The sequence below is a fragment of the Pteropus vampyrus genome, unplaced genomic scaffold, assembly GCF_000151845.1.
Source record: "Pteropus vampyrus isolate Shadow unplaced genomic scaffold, Pvam_2.0 Scaffold85, whole genome shotgun sequence".
NCBI lineage: Eukaryota > Metazoa > Chordata > Mammalia > Chiroptera > Pteropodidae > Pteropus > Pteropus vampyrus.
Genome location: NW_011888866.1, coordinates 399776 through 420570, shown reverse-complemented (window position 1 = coordinate 420570; position 20795 = coordinate 399776). Strand labels below are relative to the sequence as shown.

The 20795-nt window shown below is 49.4% G+C and overlaps 1 protein-coding gene across 1 annotated transcript; it reads right to left on the bottom strand.

Moving 5' to 3' along the window:
• Positions 1-887: 887 nt before the first annotated feature.
• CILP (cartilage intermediate layer protein) lies at positions 888-14371 on the bottom strand. The gene is made up of 9 exons (XM_011363325.1): positions 14329-14371; positions 12670-12840; positions 10664-10756; positions 9748-10017; positions 8072-8251; positions 7357-7671; positions 6497-6605; positions 5668-5825; positions 888-3980 (listed from the first exon to the last, which is right to left on the bottom strand). The coding sequence occupies exons 2-9, from the start codon at positions 12755-12757 to the stop codon at positions 1612-1614; spliced, it is 3582 nt and encodes a 1193-aa protein (XP_011361627.1). The 5' UTR covers positions 12758-12840; positions 14329-14371; the 3' UTR covers positions 888-1611.
• Between the last annotated feature and the right edge of the window lie 6424 nt (positions 14372-20795).

The window sequence follows — 20795 nt, the reverse complement described above, 5'->3', positions numbered from 1 at the left end:
CTCAGCCAGAGAAATTTCTAATTGATTATGAACCAAACCCCTGGGAGCTGGGCAGATGCTGATCCAAGAGCACAAATCTAGTCCAGGCCAGAGGTGGCCAAAAGGGGCTGCACTGGGCTGGCCAAGGGATGAAGGAAAGTTTTTTATTCTGTTTATAAATGATGCCCTCTCCTCTCCCAATTCCTGCGGCCTCTTCCCTGACAGATTCTGGAGGAGTTGAGAGTGGGGCAGTCAGTGCATCTTATCCAACCCCACACCCCACCGCCCTGACTGTTAATACCTCCAAGATTACTCTAGCACCATCTACCAGTCTCTGGTTTACTATTTCAAACCAAAAACCTTTTCCAAAAACAAAACCTTGTCCATTTGGACCAGTTGTTTTATTCAAGGGACAGGAGGTGTTATACACAACAGGGATCTGGCATCTGGAAAAGCTGGGTGTCTTTAGAAGATCTTGGGGTGGGGGGGGAGGCCCTTCTTTTTTGGTTGGGTTCGGCGGCCCGGTTGTTGAGGGCGGCGGGTTGGGGTTGGGGGCCGGGGGGGGGGTTTGTTGAGGGCCCCTTTGGCCGGTTTGCTGGCCCTTGGGCCAGGCCTTTTTTTAGGTTCCCCAGTTTTTGGAAGGAAGGAAGGAAAAAAAATTGGAACATGTGTTTAGCTTTGCTCAGGAGCCCAGAACATGCTCACAACTCGAGGAATCTTTGCTCTTCTCCGTGAATGGAAAATATGATCCATGAGAACTAAGTTGACTGTGGAGTGTGTGCCTAGTTCCCCGGCCCTGTAACTTAGAGGGGGCTGTGACTTGTGCTACTTTGTGACCACTTTCTAGAGTCCCCTGTGTCTCTCTGAGCAGCTGGCTCACTTTAAAGGTTAAAAGACAGGACAGCGGCCTCAAAATCAAGTACAAAATGTACATTTATTGACATCTACTCTGGGCTACACTGGGCTTCTAGCAAGAACAAAAGCAAATATAAAGGGAAACATGCTAATATAATTAACAACCTACTGCAGTTGTGGATACGAGATGTTCTTTCCCGACTTTGGTAGAGAACTATGATTACCCTATATTCAATAGCTTAACATTGAATGTGCACCGGAGTTCCAGACTCAGCAAAGAAATAAATAAGTTATTTACATTTCAAGTAAAAATATTATAGTTTATTCCTTTATTTCACCACCATTTATATATATGAACTGTGATGGAGGCTTTGTTTACGTCCTGTGGAGCAAGGCCAGGAAATATGCTTTATATTGGTTATTTGATCTTCAACATCAGATTATCATTATCATAGGGGTGGGCAAAACCATGCAAAAGAGAAAGGAAGGACATTTCCATTGATGGCACCAAATGAAGAACAGTCAAAGCCACAGAGTTAGCCAATGGCCAATTTCTTGTTTCTTTTATAGAACAAATAAAAGGGGTTTTATTTTGTCACTTGGGGAGCTACGTGCCAATCAATATCACAGGACAAAGACAGTAAGTAAAGGCATGAAGAAACAAACAAGCAAATTGCACCAGAACAGATGTGCTTAAATTAACCAAGTGACAGTTTGTGCATTAGTCTCACAATGGCTGTCACGTGAGGTTGGGGAAGGAGAGAAGTACCACAAGATTTAGTTGTTCAGAGGCTGCTGAGCAACCCCAGGAAACCTCAGAAAGGCCACCCCTCCAGGCCGGCGCTGGCCATCCCTACTTGCCCGTTGCTGCCTCCTTGGGGGCACTCTAACTCTGATGGTGCTGGCAGTAGGGGACCGAGCCGGAGTACTTTGGAGGTACTGGAAGGCACTCTGGCGACCCACCTGCCTCTCTATGCAGTTAAAAGTAAGGGCCACTCCCACGTTGCTCTTCATGATTCTGGATGTGCCATCAGATGTGCCATCAAAGCACCGGCCAAGTGCGATCTCCTTGGCTGTGCGAGGGTCCTGGTCAGTGACAGTGTAGATGCCATAGTTGTGGCCCAATGGATCCAGGGGTGCCAGCATGGTATACTCACTGGTGTCATTGTTGACTGCCAGTGGTAGGTGGTTGACCAAATACTCATGCAGCATGGAGTTTACACTGGCTCGATGGCAGCTGCCCTGGGGGATGATCTTTACTAGTGTGCGGTCCACACGGTCCTGGTCATAGAGCATCCCACTGCACTTGAACTCCAAACAGGCAGATGAGACATTAGGCTGGTCCCTATCCCGTGTGCTCTTCACATCCCGGATTCCATACAGCTTCCCCACAGTCTGCCGGTGGGTACCCCCCATGTTACGAGCTCGCACATTCACCTCCACCGGCCCCACAATCTTCACCTTGATGTAGCAGGCCCTGAACTCCATAGGCTTGGGCCACCATGCCAGGTAGTCTGCAGTCCAGCTCATGGGGTCGTCCTCATTGAAGGGGACAGTGTTATAATCATACCGGTCCCCCTCAATCCGGTAGAACCGGAAGTGGGCCGCACTGGGCGGTGCCTCCTCACATGCCCGGAGGTTTTCGAAGGCATAGATGGGCCCATTGCTCTCCTCAGCTGAGTTGGGCCTTGGCTTGGCCATGCTAATCTGGAAAGCTGTCTTCTTAATCCGTGGGTCCTCATGGTCTGTCCGTCGGTATTTGAGCTTGTTGAGGTAGGGCTGAGGGACACCAATTGCATTCGGATTGAATTTAGGAGAAGACTCCACAGCTTCTAGTTCTTCCCCAGCCAGACTTGCCAAGACATAAGCAGAGTAGGCATCAGGGGACTGGTCATCACAGAAGGCAGGCAGACAAGCCCCATTGGGGCCTGTGATGACACTGTCAAAGCGGCCCCAGGCCCTGGGGTTGGATGAGAAGCCAGTCCTGGGCTCCAGATTGATCACAGAGACCACAACCCCCTGGATCTGTTCACTGGGCAAGAACCTCTCACTCCTGTAAGCCCTCACCTTGACGAAGCACCTCCTACTTTCAGGGACATCCAGGTTAAAGAGTCTCCTCTCTCGGATCTCCATGTTGCCCACCAGGAAGGTTCTCTCTTCCCTTTTGTTCCGCCTTTGGCTTTCAAATTTGAAATCACCTTCCTCTTCCCACAGCCCTGTGTCTGGGTTGAGTGACCAGAGTTTCATTGTGGGCACATGCTCTGGCATCTTGACCTGGGTTGAGTCAAGGTGGACCTTCACCTTGCCAACATTAAGTGATTCGGAGGTGGCCTCATCTGTGAAGTCCACAGAGAACATGCCATATGTCCGAAGGGGGAAGGTGTCTCCTTCATCATTAATGAAGTTAAAGTCACTCTGGGCAGCTGTGGCTGTGGAAATATTGCGGGGATCCAGGAAGGTCACACTGGCCTTTACTTTTCCTGTGTAGGCCTCCCCGTTCTGCCTGTAAAAACTCTTGGATGGGATCTCCAGCTCAGCCACAGGGTCTTCGCCAGCCACCTCCCCTAGGGGGATAATGTTGGTCTCCATGGCCTCCAAGGTGATGGGCTCTTTCCGCCGAAGCATCTTGATCTCATGGAACACTGCACTCCCCTTCTTGTTGAAGGGCAACACTTTGGTGGTGTTGACGAACTTCTGTAGCCTATCCACAAATGTGAGCACCAGCCTCTCAGTGTCCTGGGGGACATGGAGGGTGAAAGTGCCCTTGTAGCCAGTTATACTCACACGGCTGTTCCCCATATACACGTGGCCAAAGCGCATGGGTTCCCCATTATCAGCAGCGCTGACGCGGCCCCGCACGATACTCCGGGTCTCTGTACAGCGTTGGCAGCTGCACTTTATGGCCACCTTGGTGGGTAGTGTGTACCCACTGCACTGGATCTCCCTCTCCTCTGTTTTGGAGATGCCACAGCAGTTCTCCACAGCATCCCGGCACCTGATCCCATTATCCTGCTGCCCTGCACAGGTCTTCACAGGGCAACGGCCTACATCATAGTAGAAGGAGTTGGTGGCATTCTGGAAGCAATCATGGGGCAGCCGGATAAGGAAGCTTTCAGGGATTGGGTTGCAAGGGGTCTCATCAGGGGCTGTGGAGGGAAATGGTGTGGATATAATGTAAGTTCACATCTTACACAAATGGCACCTCAACCTGACCTCTCCCCAGTGCTTTATGTTTTCAAAGTATTGGATATCCATGATCCTGACTGTCACGGAACTCCTCTGAAAGAAATGGAACAACTATTACTGATCCCATTTTATACATGGGGAAACAGAGTTGATTGCTGAGACCATTAGAGTGATGGTTCTCATTGGAGGTGTACTGAAAATCTGTGAGAGTGTTTCAAATTACCACCAAAATTAGGAGTGCTACTGGCACAGAGTGAGTGGGGGCGTTGCTGCTCTGTGTCCTGCGAGGCCTGGCACTGTTTATATAAAGAATTTTTCTGTATCCTGTGTGACTTTCGCACGTCCCACCAGACATTCATGAAGGTGGAAAACCTGTTTAAACTGATCCTGTTTAAACAGGAAAACCTGTTTAAACTGAATTTTTACATGGCTTCACCGTATATTGAATTTTTCAAGAATGCAACTACCATAAAAATCAAGTTAAGACTGTACTTCAGTTGCTTGGAAAAATACCAAGAATTGTTCGCTGTCTCAGAAAAATCGTGTACCTACAACAACGTTACCCAAAGAATGTGAACCACCAAAATAATACCTCTGTATCCATCAGTATTTGTAGCTGTCACATTTATGTTAACTGGATTCAAATGCAAGTGTCTGACCTCTTGGTTGGCATTCTTGTGTCATTATGCCAAAGTCTTTACAGATTGAAATACATACTATTTTGTATTAAAATTATTTTCTTTTTATTTCTCCTTTATGTTATAGTTAGGTCCATGAGCATATATACTTGGCAATTATATGTGGTTAACTTATCTATAAATTTAACTTCAGAATAGAAAAATATTTTTAAAATTTAAAGTGTTAAAATTTCAAAGTATTAAAAGTAACTGTGATAAATGGGAAACACTGATATTATGGGTTGGGAACCACTGCTAATGGGGCTCCACTGTTGCCAAGGACCAAGTGCCCTATGCCTTAAGGTCTGTTGCTCAACTTTTTTGGAGACTGTGAAATACACCAGAATCTTTCCAATAAATCTTCTTTTTCTCTGCCTTTTGTTTGGTTTTGTTTAGGCCAATTACTAAGCTATCCTCCTTCTCTCTCACTTTCCAATTACAGGTTCCTGATTGGTCTTGGCTTCGAGTCTTTTCCCCTTCGGCTCACTCCTTGAAGCCAGCTCTAATCAGGTCACTCTTTCTTGTAAAGCCCATTTCCTATATCTATACCTTTATTCATGCTGGCCCTTCAATCTGGAACGCCCCCACCTTCATACACATAGTCCCTGGCTATTCTTTCAGACCAGGGATTCACAACTGTAGCTGCAAACTAGCATCACCTGGGGAAGCTTTTGAACTGTGCATGCCCAGTTTAATGAAATGCTGCTCCCTCAAGCAGACATCCACAGTCACTCCTACCTGGAAGGTCTCTGTCTCCTATCTATGGAGGCCACAGCCCCTTATCTCCTGTTTTAGCTGCATTTTTCTATTTATTTGTCTCTTATTTACATTTCTTCATCCTTCCTGGAGTGGCAGCTATGATGTCTTTGTGTCCTGGAGGGTATAGCACTGTGCACAGCACATAAAAGCTCAAATTTTTACTGCCTAGTTATGTCCACTGGGGTGCTCCCAGGGTCCCTGACAGGCTTACCTATGACAGTCAGCTGGGCGATGTGGGACTTCACAGCCCCTGCGTCACTCTGGGCCTTGCAGAAGTACTCCCCAGCCTGGTCCTGCCGTAGGTTCCTCAGCACCAGCTTGCTCTCATGCTTGTAGAGAGAGGGGTCCAGCAGCGTGTCATTGTAGTACCTGGAAGGGATGGGGAAACACAGCCTGAGGGGGCAGTGCCAGGAGCAAGCAGCTAGGGAGACAGACGGTGGATGGGTCCCTGCAGATGCCAATACCACTTTTGACTTGGCTCATCTAAGAGCAGTGGCTGGCTTGGGAGTCAAGGGATTTGATTGAGTCTCAGCCCCACCATGCACTGGCTATGGATCCTTGGACAAATCATCTCATCTCTCTTAGCTTCAGCTTCCTGGTCAATAAAATGGGAGCAGTGATTCCTAGCTGACTTCGCAAATGCATTGGGAGGGTCAAACAAGATAACGGCTGTAAAATGTTTGTGAAGGGCAAAGGGCTCACGGCCACTGGGGACTCTGCCCTTGTTTGCCTTTGTTGGGGTAGCTGGACTGAAGAATTTTGTCCTGTGTTCTCAGGAGATGTAAGTCAGGACCCAGAGAACAGAGCATCTCTGTGGGGACCCCACCTTTAAGAGGGCCACAACAGGGCTTCTTAGTTGTCTGGGCAGCCTCAATCCTGCTGGATCCCATTTGTAAGTGCCAAGGTCCTGGCTCTACACCAGAGCCATACTTGTAACTTTATTCTGTTGATTATTATTATTGTTAATAGGACCAGACCCAATGCAAGAAAGCCTGGTTGCCCAGAGGAGAATCGGGCAGAATAACTGGCAGAACACTCACCAGAAATACTTGTCTGGACTGGGCTTTCCCGTGGCCTTACAGCACAGGGCCACACTCTGCCCAGCTCTCCGTGCTTTTGTCTCGGGGTTCTTCACAATGTATGGAGTCTCTGGGATAGAAGATGAGAAATGGTGTTTTGGGTTTTTCTTTGAGACAGATTCTCTAGAGACTTGCTCCCTCAGGTTTTTTGACATGTGTTAAAATGTCACTCCCCCCACCCCCCACCAGCCCTTCTCTAAAAGTCTTAATTAGGATACTGGTCCAGAATGGAGTCCACCCTCTCTACCCCCTCAGCCTGGGGTCAAGCAGCATCTGGGTGAGGCAGTGGAGAACCAAGGGGATCTTGTGTCAGCCAACATTCCCAAGCACCGCCATTGGGACAGAGTTGCCTGTTTCAAACAGCGCAATATTCCTGTTCTGCTGCCTCCAGCAGAATTTTCTGGCCATTCTGTACCATTTCTGAATTCCCCCCAGCCTCCCTTTCTTTGACCTCCAAACCTTACACTATATTGTAATGACTATTTTAGGTGAGGTGGCCCAGGGAAGAACTCATTTGACGGAGCAAGCCATGCCAGTATCTGGAGGAAGAATACTCCAAGCAAAGCGTATATCAAGTGCAAAGATCCTGAGACAGGAGTATGACTGTGTTTGAGGGACAGATAGGAGGACATTGTGGCTGGAGTAGAGTGACTCAGTGGGTGCAGAGAGGAGGATTATAAGAGAGGAGAGCAGAGAAGTAATGGGGGAATGGGAGGAACAGATGATGTTGGTTGGGCCTTGTGGGCAAGCTGGGAAACCAGCTCTTAGCAATGTAATCCCTTTACTTAAAAATCTGGCCCTACCCCAGAAAACTTAAGTACCTGCCCTCACGAACTCTGCATTGATGGTGGCCGACTTTAGCTTAGTCCTGGGCATTGTGAGTTTGATGGGAGCAAACTTTGTCTTTGTTATCTTCAGGATGCTTTTGCCATCTGGGCACAAGCCAGGGACTCGGAACCTCCCACTACTGTCCGTCCGGGTCAGTGGCTTAGGTGTCTTGGTCAGCAGGTAGACAGTGGCCCCTGAGGCTGGGGCACCCCCAGGAAGGGAGACAGCCCCACGTAGCACAAAGTCCTGGCACATGCAGGCATCGCAATCAGCATTCACCTGGCCCATGGGGCAGGTCATGTCACAAGCTGTGAAAGAAGGGGTCATATCAGAAAGGCTTATATGGATTCTGGCCCTTCTTCAGCCACATCTCAGCCTGTGGACTCACATATGCTTCCCCTCCCCCTTAAGCCTTTGTTAACCTTCCTTACTAGCCTACAAGACTAATTTCTGCCCATCCTTCAAGACTTAGTTCAGGACACCTCCTCTAGGAAGCCTTCTGTGATTCCCCTAAGCTATGATAATTGACCCTGCTCCGTGCTCCCACATTATCCTCTATATCCCCATCAGGGCACATAATAGATGCTCAGTTAGTTAATACTTGATGAATAAATGAATAAATCCATTTCACTTTGACCCTCTAACCTATTCTAAGCTGCTTCGGCCTCAGCCCCATGCCCTGCCCAGTACCAAGAGCAAGGGTACTACCTGTACAGGCCTGGTCCATGCAGAGCCGACCCTCCTCAGTGGCCTCACTGCACAGTGACACTGTCTCTGCCAAGCAGGTGCGTGTTCGGGTCTGGACCCCAGTGTGACCACAGGCAGCAGAACACTTGCTCCAGGGAGTCCACGAGCTCCAGATGCGGTCTGTGTCTCGGCGCAGGAATCCTGCAAAGCAGGATCAACAGTTTGATTTCCCTCCCATGGGGACTCTGTCAGAAAATCTGCCCCTGAAGCTGGTTTTTCTCAGAAAGCAGGGCCTCTGTTTACATCATAGATGTCACTGATGTTTGTATTTACTGCAATGATTTTTCCAACAGATGGAAGTCAAGCGTCTTGAGGAAGTAGTGTCTCTAATTGACACAAAGATATCATATGGTCTAGAGGGAATATGGTCTAGCTCTGAGAGAGAATTGTTGGCCAAGCACTGGGACTTTGATATGCTGTCCCAGGATGTGCAGGGTTAGTAGCATCTTCCCTCTCCAACAGTGTGGAAACAGCCATCAGGGCCTGAGACTTCAGTGACTCAGACATCAAGCCCGTTTCTGCCCACCCTCCTCACCTCTGGTCTGAGGCTTGTGTGCAAGAGTGGGGGCCTCCAACGTTGCCCAGGAGGCCTTGCCCAGCCTGAGCTCCCACTCCAGGTGACCACCACTGCCACCTGGGCCTGCGGGGTCAGGCTGTTTGCACTGGTGGAACCCTAAGAGGGGAGGGTGCCCATCCATGAAGTGGGCAGGCCTGCAGCTGGCTCTATATTATCCAGTGTGGGGAGGGTGGACATAAAAAGCATAAATTCTGCAAACATAGACATGGATTCAAACCCCAGGTCTCTACTTATCAGCTGTGTAGTTGAGGAAAGCACATTCAGAAATGAGTTCTCAAACGAAAGCTCAGAACTGGTGTCCAAAAGAAATGACACAGACACCACCTTCCCAAATGGCGGAGCCTTTCCCTTCCCAGGGACGAGTATAGAGGAAGCGTCGGCCACAGAGATGCTCCTGTTGACTCCCTCTCCAGCCCCACTTTGCTTCCATTCTCAGTTATCAGACGGCATTCTGGGAACCAGGCATTATTACTAACCTCTCTGAACCTGGAAGTAACTCTTCAACATAAGAGATTCCTCACATGTCAGTTGTAGAGGCTGAATGATGTAGATACTAGCACAGTGTCTGATACGTGGGAACTAAATAGAAACTAAAACTAACCCTTAGTGAACTGTCACCTGGGTTAAGCCCTCCACATTCATTACCTTATTTAATCCTCATTATACATACATATTAAAAAAATAAAAACCCTAAGAAGATTTACTAATATTACCCGTGTTCTACTTGTGAGAAACCTGAGGCTCAGACAGCTTCAGAAAATTTGCCTAAGGAACACAGTTCAGCTGGCAGGTCCAGGGTTGGGGCCAAGGAGCCCATGTCCAGAACCTGTGGTCTTTACCACCATGCCATGCGCACCCAGTGAAATGAATTGAATGGAGAGCACCCAGAAACACAACAGCTTTGGGAAGATGATGGCTCTCATGACACTACTGGGTTATTACTAGGGAGTCAACATATGTGTATGTGTGGTATCCAGAGTTCCCATGGCCAGAGGCAGGCCCTGGCCTTTCCCTGTTCTGAGGCCTGTGGGAGGTAGGGAATGGGGCCATCCAGGCTCACCTGGAGGGCAGAGGAAGCGCACGGTATAATTGGAGCAGTTCTGGCCAGGCCGCTGCTCCCTGTTGAGGCACCAGAAGCCCTCACGGGGACTGCCATGGACCACCTGGCCAGTGCTGCTTGCGGGCATCCAGTCAGTGGTCCGAGCCTCCAGCCGTAGGGGCCGAGCACACACACGGTCCCCATAGTAGAAGTGAATGGCATCTAGCCGCTCATAGTCACCCTGCCCACCTGGGTGGTCAATGTTGAACCACGTTGTCCACTCACCAGGACCTGAGAAAGAGAGCAAGTAGAAGAGGAGGCAAGCTCTGCATCCGCGGTGAGCTCCAGTTTCCCTTTCCTGTTCAACTCCTGGGAGTGATCTCTGATTTCTCTCACTCTCAGGACCCCACCCGCCCCACATTGGTCTCAGGCCCCATTGCATCTGTCTTTCTAGCATCCCCTGCCCTTCTGCACTCCTCAACTGCCAAGGGCTCCATTAAAGCTCTCAGCAGCCTGGCTGTACCATGTCAGTAGCTTCCTGCCTGGTCTCTACCTCAAGATTCCCCCTGACCCCATCGCCGCCCTCTTGACACTGCAGTCGGAGTGAGCTTTCTTCATGTGGCTTGACCACACCACTCCCAGCTTTAATTCTTTTGGCCAGGAACATTCAGTGCTACAAGCTGGCCCCTGCTATCTCTCTATCCTCATCTCCCCTCTCTCGCCCTACCAGCCTATAGCCCCAGCAAGCCCTACAGCATTCCTGGAACATATCAGGCAGCTTCATGATTCTGGATTGTCTTATCTACTAGGCCCCTTTGCCTGGACAGAGATGTAGGCCAAATGCCTTGTAAAAATGGGTTTCCATGGAACCCTGATATCATGCCCAAGCTCAGTAAACATCTCTCTCCTGCCCCTCCCAGCTCTAGCCACAACTCACTCTCCAGAAGATCAGCAGGCTTGGCAAAGATGCCAAAGGTCCTCTTCCCAGGCTGGACTCTTCTCACTGACTGGGTAAGCATCATCTGCCTCCCTGAGGGCCAGGAGGAAAAACGAGGGACCAGGACCATTAGTTACCGGGGCCCAGCATGATCCTGCTACAAGCCTCTCAAGAAGCAAGGAAGCGTTGTGATGTGATGGATGGAGCATAAATACCGGACATGGGTTCAAATCCCCACTCTGCCACTTACTGGCTGTGCGACTTCGTAAGAGCTTTATTCTCTAAGATTTTTTCCCTGCAATATAGGGCTACATTAATAATTACTACATTCTAGGGCTCTGGGGCATATTCAGGGTGATAAGGGACCTGAGTGGAAAGGGACCTGGCATATAGTGCATGCTCAGCAAATGGTCATTTTCTTTTTGCTCTTGTTCTGGAAATGGATCTTCGGATGCTGTGGAGCAGCCAGTGGGTGGGGGCTCCTATATTAGGGTCTGGGCCTATCCCTCCTACCAGAACAAAGTCTTATTTTCCTCATCTGTAAAAGGGAGATACGAATTCCCACCACCCAGGGTGGTCCGGTTGGCATGAGGACCCTGTGAGATAACACGAGTGAGCATTTCGGAAGTATATAGAGATTGAGATTGAAAATGTGAGCCCCAGAGGCTCTGCCACTTCCTAACTGTGTAAACTTGGGCCAGAGACTTAACTCATCTGACCCCTGTTCCCTCACCATAAAATGAGGATAATAATAGTTCCTGCCTCAGTGGATTGTGGGGATTAGATAAGCTCATTCATAAAATCCACTTAGAACAATGCCTAGCATATAGCGCTTCCTGAATAAGTGTTAGTAATTCCTCTTATCGCAATACCTGGACAATAGACGTCCATCTCTCTTCCCTTGGCAAAGTTTGGCTTTGTGAGTCTAGCCTCCCTCTAAAGGATTCATTTGGCCTGATTGAGGCAATGGTCCTCAATTTTTGGACCCCAGTGTATCAGGGTCCCTGAGGATGGTACAAGGTCCTCAGGCCCCAGGAAGCTTCCAGTCCCACTCCATCTGAGGCTGGTTTGGGGACTCCAGAATGGGAAGGAGAAAGGAGAGCAGAGGCCTGCAAAGCTTTGAAAGGCAATTAACTCTCGTGTGAGGAGCCAAATCAGAATTCTCTACGCCCTTTAATTGGGATGATAGGAGCTCTTTTAATCAAACGACTCTGATTTCTGTTCAGATGGTTGAATGTTAATCATCCTCACAAACAGCAGCTGTCAGAGTGAAAAGAGCAAGGCGGGAGGTGGGCACACACAGGGTTTGGCAAGACACTGAGCCAGCCTTTGTTCCTGCATCTGTGGTCACAAAGCCTGCAGGGCAAGCAGCTTTAAAAGAGGTTTTGAGCATTTTTTGCTTTACCTGAGTATGCAGTTAGAAATTGGGAGGGGAAGGGAAGCTAAGAGAATACACAGGGCAGTGCTGGGAGCTCTGACACACAGATGCCTCAGGGAGTCGGCCAAGCAAATTCTCTCTACCTGTTCCTTGGAGAACTCAGTGTCACCAGAGGATGGAGTCAGAATACAAGGAGACCAGAAGGAGTTCTGAGGTCTGTGAAATTTGGCTTCAGTCCTAAAAAAACTAAAACCAGACCAAACTCCAAACCTGATTTTGAGAACTTAGTGATCCCTTGCAATTTCCTTTTGCTCTGGCTGCCAGAAGCTCAGAGCTAAATTTATCACTCAGTGGTGGTAACCCTCTTATCCTCTTTATTCTCTCTGAATAACAACTCATCCTTCTCATTTAAAAGATTCTGTTCTATGAGTTTTAATATTGGAAACTAACTCAAATCCTTTGAGAAAACAGGCAGGATATAAAATTCGAATAAATCTATAAACCAGTCTCAGGTTTTAAGGCCATTGCTGTGGCTTAAGGCAAATGCATAGTTGGGTCCCAAACCAGACATGACTTCTCTATGGCAAGTGTGGGATTTGGGAGGTAGCAGCAGATACTTAGCCTGTACCTAACACCGAGGTGACCTCCAGGACCAGGAAGAAGAACATCCAGGCCTTGGTCCCCACCATCTTTCCCCCAGGCCCTGTGGGGAACATGATAGGAGATGGGTGAGGGTGCTTCACAGAGTTGGGTTGTCCCTGGAATGTGGTCCCCTGGGAAGCGTCTCAGATCCAATGACCTAGAAAGAAACAAAGCTTGTCAGGTTCCACATTTCTGAGTCACCTCTTATGGCTTGAACAGAACAATTTCTTGACCTATCAAGGGTGGAAGGATGGACAGAATAAAATCTTGTGGAAGGTAACAGCTACCCAAGTTGCAAATGCAGGCAGCTTGAGTAGTACAGAGGCTCAGAATCTAAGTTCAGATGAGGCAGATCTGGATTCACACCGTAGACCCCACATCGACACAGGGTACAAGGGAGGGCAAATTCCTTGCCAATGAGGAGGGGCCTGGGCTTACTCCCAGCAACCTCTGGGTGACTCAGTAATCACTTCCAAGACCTGGGCATGAAGGCATGTTTTGCTACCCTTCAATGGGGCTCACACTCTTGCACAAAGGGGATACATATTAATGCTGTAAAGACCCAGCTCCAACTACAGCGCCCCTCACAGGGCAGGCAAGCAGGAGGGTACAAACGCTTTCAGACATACCACCTCCATGAACACATTCCCAGATGTGCACAGGCTGCAGCTGGAACACATTTCTGCCTGGCTGGGAGTTACACAGCCAGGAGCCTACTGAAGGAGAGCAGGGTGAATGTATTGTTAGAGGCCAAGGCTCCGCAATATCTGCTGACCATGGGTTAGAGGCTGCAGAACTGGGAAGAGGAAAGCAGCCTGGCAATATGAACAAGGGCCCATGGGGTGTTGTCCAGGCTCCTGCTCATTTTTCTCTCTCCCCAGAGCTCTGGTCAACCCAGAATCTGATCGATTCAAAAGTGGATCCCTTCAACCTCCAAAGCCCAGGGTGTGGTAGGAAAGTGGGAGGTTCCTCCTTCCTGGAAAAAGATTCAAAAGTACATGGCTGTCCTGGGAAAACTGACCAATTTCACATTGCAGACCATCTAACTCTAAGCCTGCTATCCTCACCAGCAGCTGTTTCTCAGCCTAGGGGACAGAGACACAGGCATCCCCAAGGTCTCCAGCTATTGCGTGTCATACCCCAAGCTCCAAACTCTGAGCAGGGAGCAGAGTGCTCTGTGGGCCTGCACGGCATTCAGTCTGAGACTGCTCTGGGACTGTCTGGGAGACCAAGGTGGCCTGAGGCACCTTGTGGAAAAACCATTTCCCATTTGGCAGCCCACAGAAGTTTCCCCAATATACGCTCTGCTGGTTAGGATCCCCATCCTACGCTCCTCAGAACTCTCGGACAAAGCGGACTGGCTGACCGCAGAAGAGAAGCAGGGCAACTAGAGGTACAGAGACCCTGACTGGGGCCATTTGAGGGCCCCTGACCTCAGATGGGGGAGGGTGAGGACTTTGGGCTAATGGAGGAAAAGCAAGAACTCCAAAGCTGAAAGGGGGCCTTTTCAGATGGGGGAGGGTGAGGACTTTGGGCCAATGGGGGAAAAGCGAGAATGCCAAAGCAGAAAGGGGAAGCTGAGAGGTGGTAAGGGGAGGGCCATGGAGTGCAGAAATGGGGTGAGGAGAATGGGAGTGGAACTCACCGTGTCCTGAGCAAGACTCCTCAGCTGGGGGGCCCAAGTCTTCCGTGTCTCTGACGGTCCAGCCGCTGGACCTTATATAGCACAGCTGGTGGCTCAGCCTGTGGCAGTATGCCACGGGAAGCGGCAGAGAAACCAGATCTGAGCATGAGGAAGCTCAGCCTCCCTCTCCCCTCCCCACATCCCAGGCAGCTCCCAGAGGCTGGGATTTCAATTCCAGATCCTTAGGGGGAGAAGCCGCAGAGCCTGGTGATGGGCCAAGTGGACAGCAGCTTGGGGCTCCATAGGCCAGAGCAGAGAGATGGGTGGGGAACTGGGGTGGGCACTGGGAGCAGCTTTGGGAAGGGGCCAAAGGGACTTCTATATTTGGGCAGTATTTCATGGCTCAGAGGATGGTGTGCTCTTGTCTAAGCTTTGCTTGCTGATCCCCCACATTCCCCTGGCCCTGGCCCACCCATGCAGAGAGAGGACTTTGCTGGTTTTAGCACATACTCCAAACTCTCTTAGGCATACAGGCCACTGGGCCTTTCAGCTAGGGGTACTTGGTCTGAATTGGACACCTACTCAGCTTCTCTTGCCTCTGAGGACACTCGAAGAAGCTCAGACAGGTCAAGAGAGAAAGGGGTCATAGAATATCACCTGATGAGAACAGTTCTTCCCTAACCTACCTACATCCATCTGGGTGCTTGTCTGTGCCTATTGGACCCCAGAGCCCCTGTATGTGAACACTCTGAGAGCCTATAGGCATCTGTGAGTATGTGTCTGACTCTGGCCATGGGCGCCCACCAGCTTATGAATGGCCAGCCTTACCACAGGTAGTGTAAGCAGCTGCTCATGCTTTGTGACTTCACCTGTCTCCCCTTCAGCACGTGTTTCACTACTGTCTCAGGCAGCCGTTCTACAATTTTAGCACTCGTAAGAATCCTCTGGAAACTTTCTTAAAACACAGATTGCTATGCCTGGCTCCCAGAGTTTCTGATTCAGCAGGTCTGAGGTGAGGCCTGAGACTTTGCATTTTTAACAAGCTCCCAGGTGGTATTGAAGCCACTGGATCATGGACCACCCAAGTATAGAATCTTGTTTGGAGGCAGAAGATGAGGAGGGGGTGTACTAGCCTCACCACAGCAGGAGCTACCAGGGCCTGCTTCATGTCCCAGGCTCGTTTGGCCTAGGCTGGGCTTCCTGCCTCATGCCAGAGCCTGGAGATGGAGGCTTGGCCCTTGTGGCCTTGTGACACCAGCGTCAGCTTTCCCTTTTCCACACAATCTCATTGAGCTCCTATTTGGGGCAGGCTCCAGGCTAAGCACTTGGAGGCCACAAGGACACTTTCCTGTCCCCAGATGGTCCTGAACTTTAAGTTGCTCAGGGCTAGATTGAGGGAGTCTACTCCTGAGTCTACTCCTACCCCTTCCTCCCAGGATTTCTTGGAGGGAGAGGCTGCTGCTGTCTTCAGCCAGGACCCCAAAACAGACAAACAGACGACAGGGCTTGGGCGGTGGCCATGGATCTGAACTGTCCAGGGCCTGGCCTGGATGGGTCAGCCTCAGCCCTGAGTGGCCATCTGGGGCCTCTGCAGGCCAGGCTAGTCTGCATCAGCTCCAAGCCTCTGCCTGGAACACACTGGACACCCATCAATCACCCCATCCCTGTCCAGGGGATTGGGTGGGGCTTGAAGCACAGTGTAGTCAGGCCACTTTTGACCCATGCTAAGGGTCCTCATTCTGCTGAGAGAAAAAGAGCTTGGGAATACTTAGAGGGCTTTGACCTGATGCTGGTAGCTCCCGCAGAAGATGCTCTAAGATGTTGTCTGACCACCTCTTCCATGAACCCAGCGTCGCCCCCCTCTGGCCTGGGGAGGCTTTGCAGACCTGTCTAAGGACAGGCCACTGATGATTTCTGGGGACTGGAGGATTTGACTGCAGCTCAGAGTGACCGGCAGAGACTGCTGACCCAGTACCTGGGAGCCCAGAGACCTAGAGTCCAGGGTAATGGGAGAGCTCCTCCTCTAACCTTGTTTTCCTCCCTGTCCTGGGTACAGTCTTTTACTGTTCTACCTCTGTGCCTTTATTGTTCTATTCCCCAGCTTCCTGTTATGAAATACAGCCCTTCCTCCCCACCAGTGTAAATATCCTCATCATACAAAGCCCCATCTCAGTCTCTTCCTCCTGCCCTCCTTGACCACTCAGGCTCACCTTTATTATTCTTTCTCAGGTCTCAGATAATGTTTAGTCATATGTACATAGCACTCTAATTTACAAAGTACGTTTATGGTCATCATCTCATCTTCAATATCACAGCCAAACTGTGAGGCAGGGGTGATCACACCCATCTTACAGAGGAAAACTGAGGCTCAGAGGGGTGAAGTTGCTCAGGCATAGTAGGTCTTCAATTCAAAGTTGCCCCTGGGAACCAGTGGTCTGGAGTAGAGCTTGTCATGGGGCCCTCAGCTCAGAGGAACCACTGTGGGAACACACTGCAACTGTATGTTCCTCAGCGAAAACATGCCTAAAAACAGTCTGGCTCTGCCTGCCTGGTTCACACATCCTGCTTCCTGTGCATACACTAATTCTATAGATGTTCCCATCTAGTACAATTTAGCTATCTAACCTATCGTGGTGGATTAAATGCAGTCATAAATTCTTTGCAACCATCATGAGGTGGAATCTATTTACATACTCCTTTAACCTGGGCTGGCTTTGTCACTCGCTTTGAACAAAGGAATGTGGCAGAAGCGAATGCAACTTCTAGAGTTTGGGCCTCAAGAGAACTTGCTACCTTCACTCTCTTTGAACACTGGCCTGAGACCACCATGTGAGAAAGTCGGTCTATCCTACCGGAGGATGAGACCACATGGGGAAGAACTGAGGCCCCTGGCCAACAGCCAGATAGGCGAATGAGGCCATCTTGAACTCTATTCCAGCAGTTGCATGAGTGAGCCCAGATAAGGCCAGCAGAGGAATGGCCCAGCCAATACACAGGATCATGAGAAATAAATCATTGCTGTAAGCCACCGAGTTTTTGAGGGTTTTTTTAGTTTTAGGTTTTACCTTAGGTTTGTTTTGCTGCAACAGATAAAGCTCTTTCAGTCGCAAGTGACAAAAGCACGACTCAGATTGGCTTAAGCAGAAAAGGAATCTGAGGTTTCTCATAACAAAAGTCCTGGGGAAAATTGGATACAGGTATTCAGACAACATCATCAGGACTGTTCTCTTTCCATTTCTCAACTGCTTCCTCTGAGATTGCTTTGGTGTCCATATGGTGTATTCACCATAATCACAGCATTAGGTTCACAAGCAGCATCTCTGCTGTTCACCATTCCTACCACGATGTGATCATCCTTCCTCAGAAGCCCCAGTGTTTTCACCACTGACTATGAGATTCCTTCTATGTCACCACCATGTTCACCAAGCTTGCCATGGTGCATTCATAGTCACCACACTTTACAGTTTGCTCATGTCCAGTGACATTTTAGTGTTTACTGTACCAACAGTGAGTTCATGTTCTATATATGGTCATCATTGTGTCCCCACAATGCCCCTAGTAGTTCTCAGAAACATCTACATTCATGATTTTGCATAGATTTAGGGGTGCACGCTTACCAGGATGTTCATACTCCTCTTCCCTGAGAAGTCACTCACATGCTGTGTTTGCAAGGGTTGTTCATCAAGCTCGTGCCCCCGCATCTACGACTCCGTCACTTGCTTCCTGTGACCAAAAGTCTCTTTTCATGACTCCCCGAGAGGCTCCAGGTGGCTCTGGGTATAATAGGCTTCAGCTCTGACCAAGATGCTGGCAGCTCAGAAGAAGCTGCAGCAGTGATGGGTGGGCGGCCTCGCTCAGGAATGAGATGAGGTAGATGCTGGATAGATGTCCTGTCTGGCTGTATGTTCCTGGACAAGTGGCTGGGTTATGGACTAGAGCTGTAGAAAGCTGACTGTGAGGAGACTCCCTCTTTCCAAGCAGGATCTTTTGCTCACACAGCACCTGGGCCATAAGGATTTGGGAGTCTGTATGGGAGTCTTTCTTTGAAGAACAGTTCTTAATTTTGATGAAGTCCAATTATTCAATTTTTGTTTTATGGATTGTGTTTTTGGTGTTAGATCTAAGAAATTTTTGCCTGACTATGATCACAAAGATATTCTTTGTTTTCTCTAGGGTATTTTTAGTTTTAGGTTTTACCTTTAGGTCTATCATTCATTTTTAACTAGTTTTTGCATATGGAGTAATGTGTGAGTCAAGGTTCATTTTTTGCATATGGATGTCTAATTGTTCCAGTACTGTTTGTTGAAAAGACTTTCTCCATTGACCAACCCCCCTATTTTTTTCAATGTGGCTCTTCAAGGCATTGGTGCCAGCACACTAGAGCCTTCTCAATGCACAAAAGTCAGTAGCAGAGCAGAAATGAATGGCTCTCCTACCTGGTCCCAAAACAGGACTGCTTATGCCCAAACAAAACACAGACTTTTTGGTGAAACAGCTTTTTTAGCTTTTACTTACACCCCCTCTGCTCTCTCTAGGATTCAGACATGAGTCTCCTAAGAACTGCACCAGGAGACTTCTGACTGTCAAGCACAATCTTGGGTCCAGAACTGTCCCTCCAGTAATTCTCATATCTCCCAGGAGGCTCCTCTGCCAGAGAGGTTTTGAATTCTCTACACTCAACTAATCAGCCTCCATCAAGCAGAGGGAGATGCCCTGGGAAGACATCAGCTGCCTTTATCTTTCTCGCTTCTTTCACCCGTCAAAGTTGCTGTGCATTTTCATTTTAGCCTGATCATAACCAATGAAGGAGAAAGCACACAGTGCAAAATGTATGAGACTTCTGACAAGACCTGGCTCTTGGCAAATCTTAGGAACTTGATTCAGGCTCAAACCTAGGCCAGGACCCCTAATTCCTAGTCCTCTGATCTTTCTATTTTCTCATAGTGGCCTCTCATACAAGATGGTGGAGAGAGTTGGTGGCTCTCTGGGATGCCAGGGAGATGAGGGGGCTCCTTAACTGGCTATGCACTTCAGGGAGCAATGATAACTCTCAGGCAATTCTGAGGGGAAAAGGAGGCTTGTAATGGTAGCTGAGGTCAGGGGCTGGGGCTGGGCAACTCTTGAGCAGACCCTCCTCTCACAGGCTGCCTGGTGTTTCTCTTGTGGTTTGTCTACTTCACTCTATTTGGCAGCCTCATTTGCCTCTTGCTCCTGAGAAGTCCATCACCTGCATTTTCTTAGTTCGAATCCTAATGGGAACCATTCCGATTGGCTCAACTACTTCTCACTCCCATCCTATTAGGTGGAGCCTTTCTCATGAAGCCCTTCACCAATCACCAGCCAGCCTATGGATGGACTGGGTTTAGGTCAGATGCTCAGCTTGAACCAGTCAGTGGCTACTCCTGGCCAAGCACCGTAGTAGTACTGTTTCCCCAAGTAAGGGACTGTGGGTGGGAAGTTACAGCTAGAAGGTGATCTGTGGTGTGGAGGCACCATGAGGGTTTCCTCACTGGAAACAGGCACACACACCCCGAGCACTCTAACCTGCACTTCTCTCTTCTCTCTGACATGCCCCAGGCCCAGCCTCACCATTTCCCACATGGCTCCACCCTGAGCTGAAGAGCTCTTTGCTCCACCTGGGAATGCTGTGGCTTCCCTCACTTGAGCTCCTGAAGGGTGAGGATTGTGTCTTACTTAGCTCTGTGTCCCCAGCACCTGGCTCAACATCATAAATTCATAGATCTCAAAGAGGGGAGGGGGCTTGTCCAAGGCTATTCATGGAAGGAGGGGCAGAGCCAGAATGGAGCCTGGATCCACATCCAGGCTCCTCTGTGCACTCCAATAGGCTCTCTAGCATCTCCATGAGATGAAACTAGGGGAGTGCAGTCCCACTTCTGAGTCTGGTAAGGCCTCTGGCTCTGCCCTGAGACACTGAGACATCCTCCCTTGAGGACGCAGGCCCAGCCCTGATGTCTAGGCAGCTCTGAGTCAGTTCTGGGGGTCAACCTCCTGCCCTGCTGGAGTGAGTCTCTAGGGAATGCTCAGAGCAGACCCATAGACCGCATGACCCCAGGTTCTCAAATGCTGTGCTCCCATCATGGACCTCATGATCCGAGGTCTGGAGTGGAGGGGTCAGTGGGCGGGCAGGCATGACCCAGCTGCTCCAGCTTAATGAGGCATCTGAGCAGCCTAAACCATACACGACAGCAACCCAAGGGACAGCACCTGCGTCTGTAGAGTGGTTGTGTGCATAACTCCGTGTGTATGTAGTGTGAGTGGCTGTGTGGGAGTGTGCAAGCCTGACTAAGCATGTTGTGATGTGTATATGCCCACACTTAGCTCTAATCCCCAAGTGCTGTGTGACTTTAGGTGTTTCACTTTCCCACTCTGGACCTCAGTTTCTTCCACAGTAAAATGAGAGGAAGGGATAGATTTGAAAGCTCCCTCCTCTTCCTCTTCCATCACTGCTCCTAATACCTCCCTCCAGA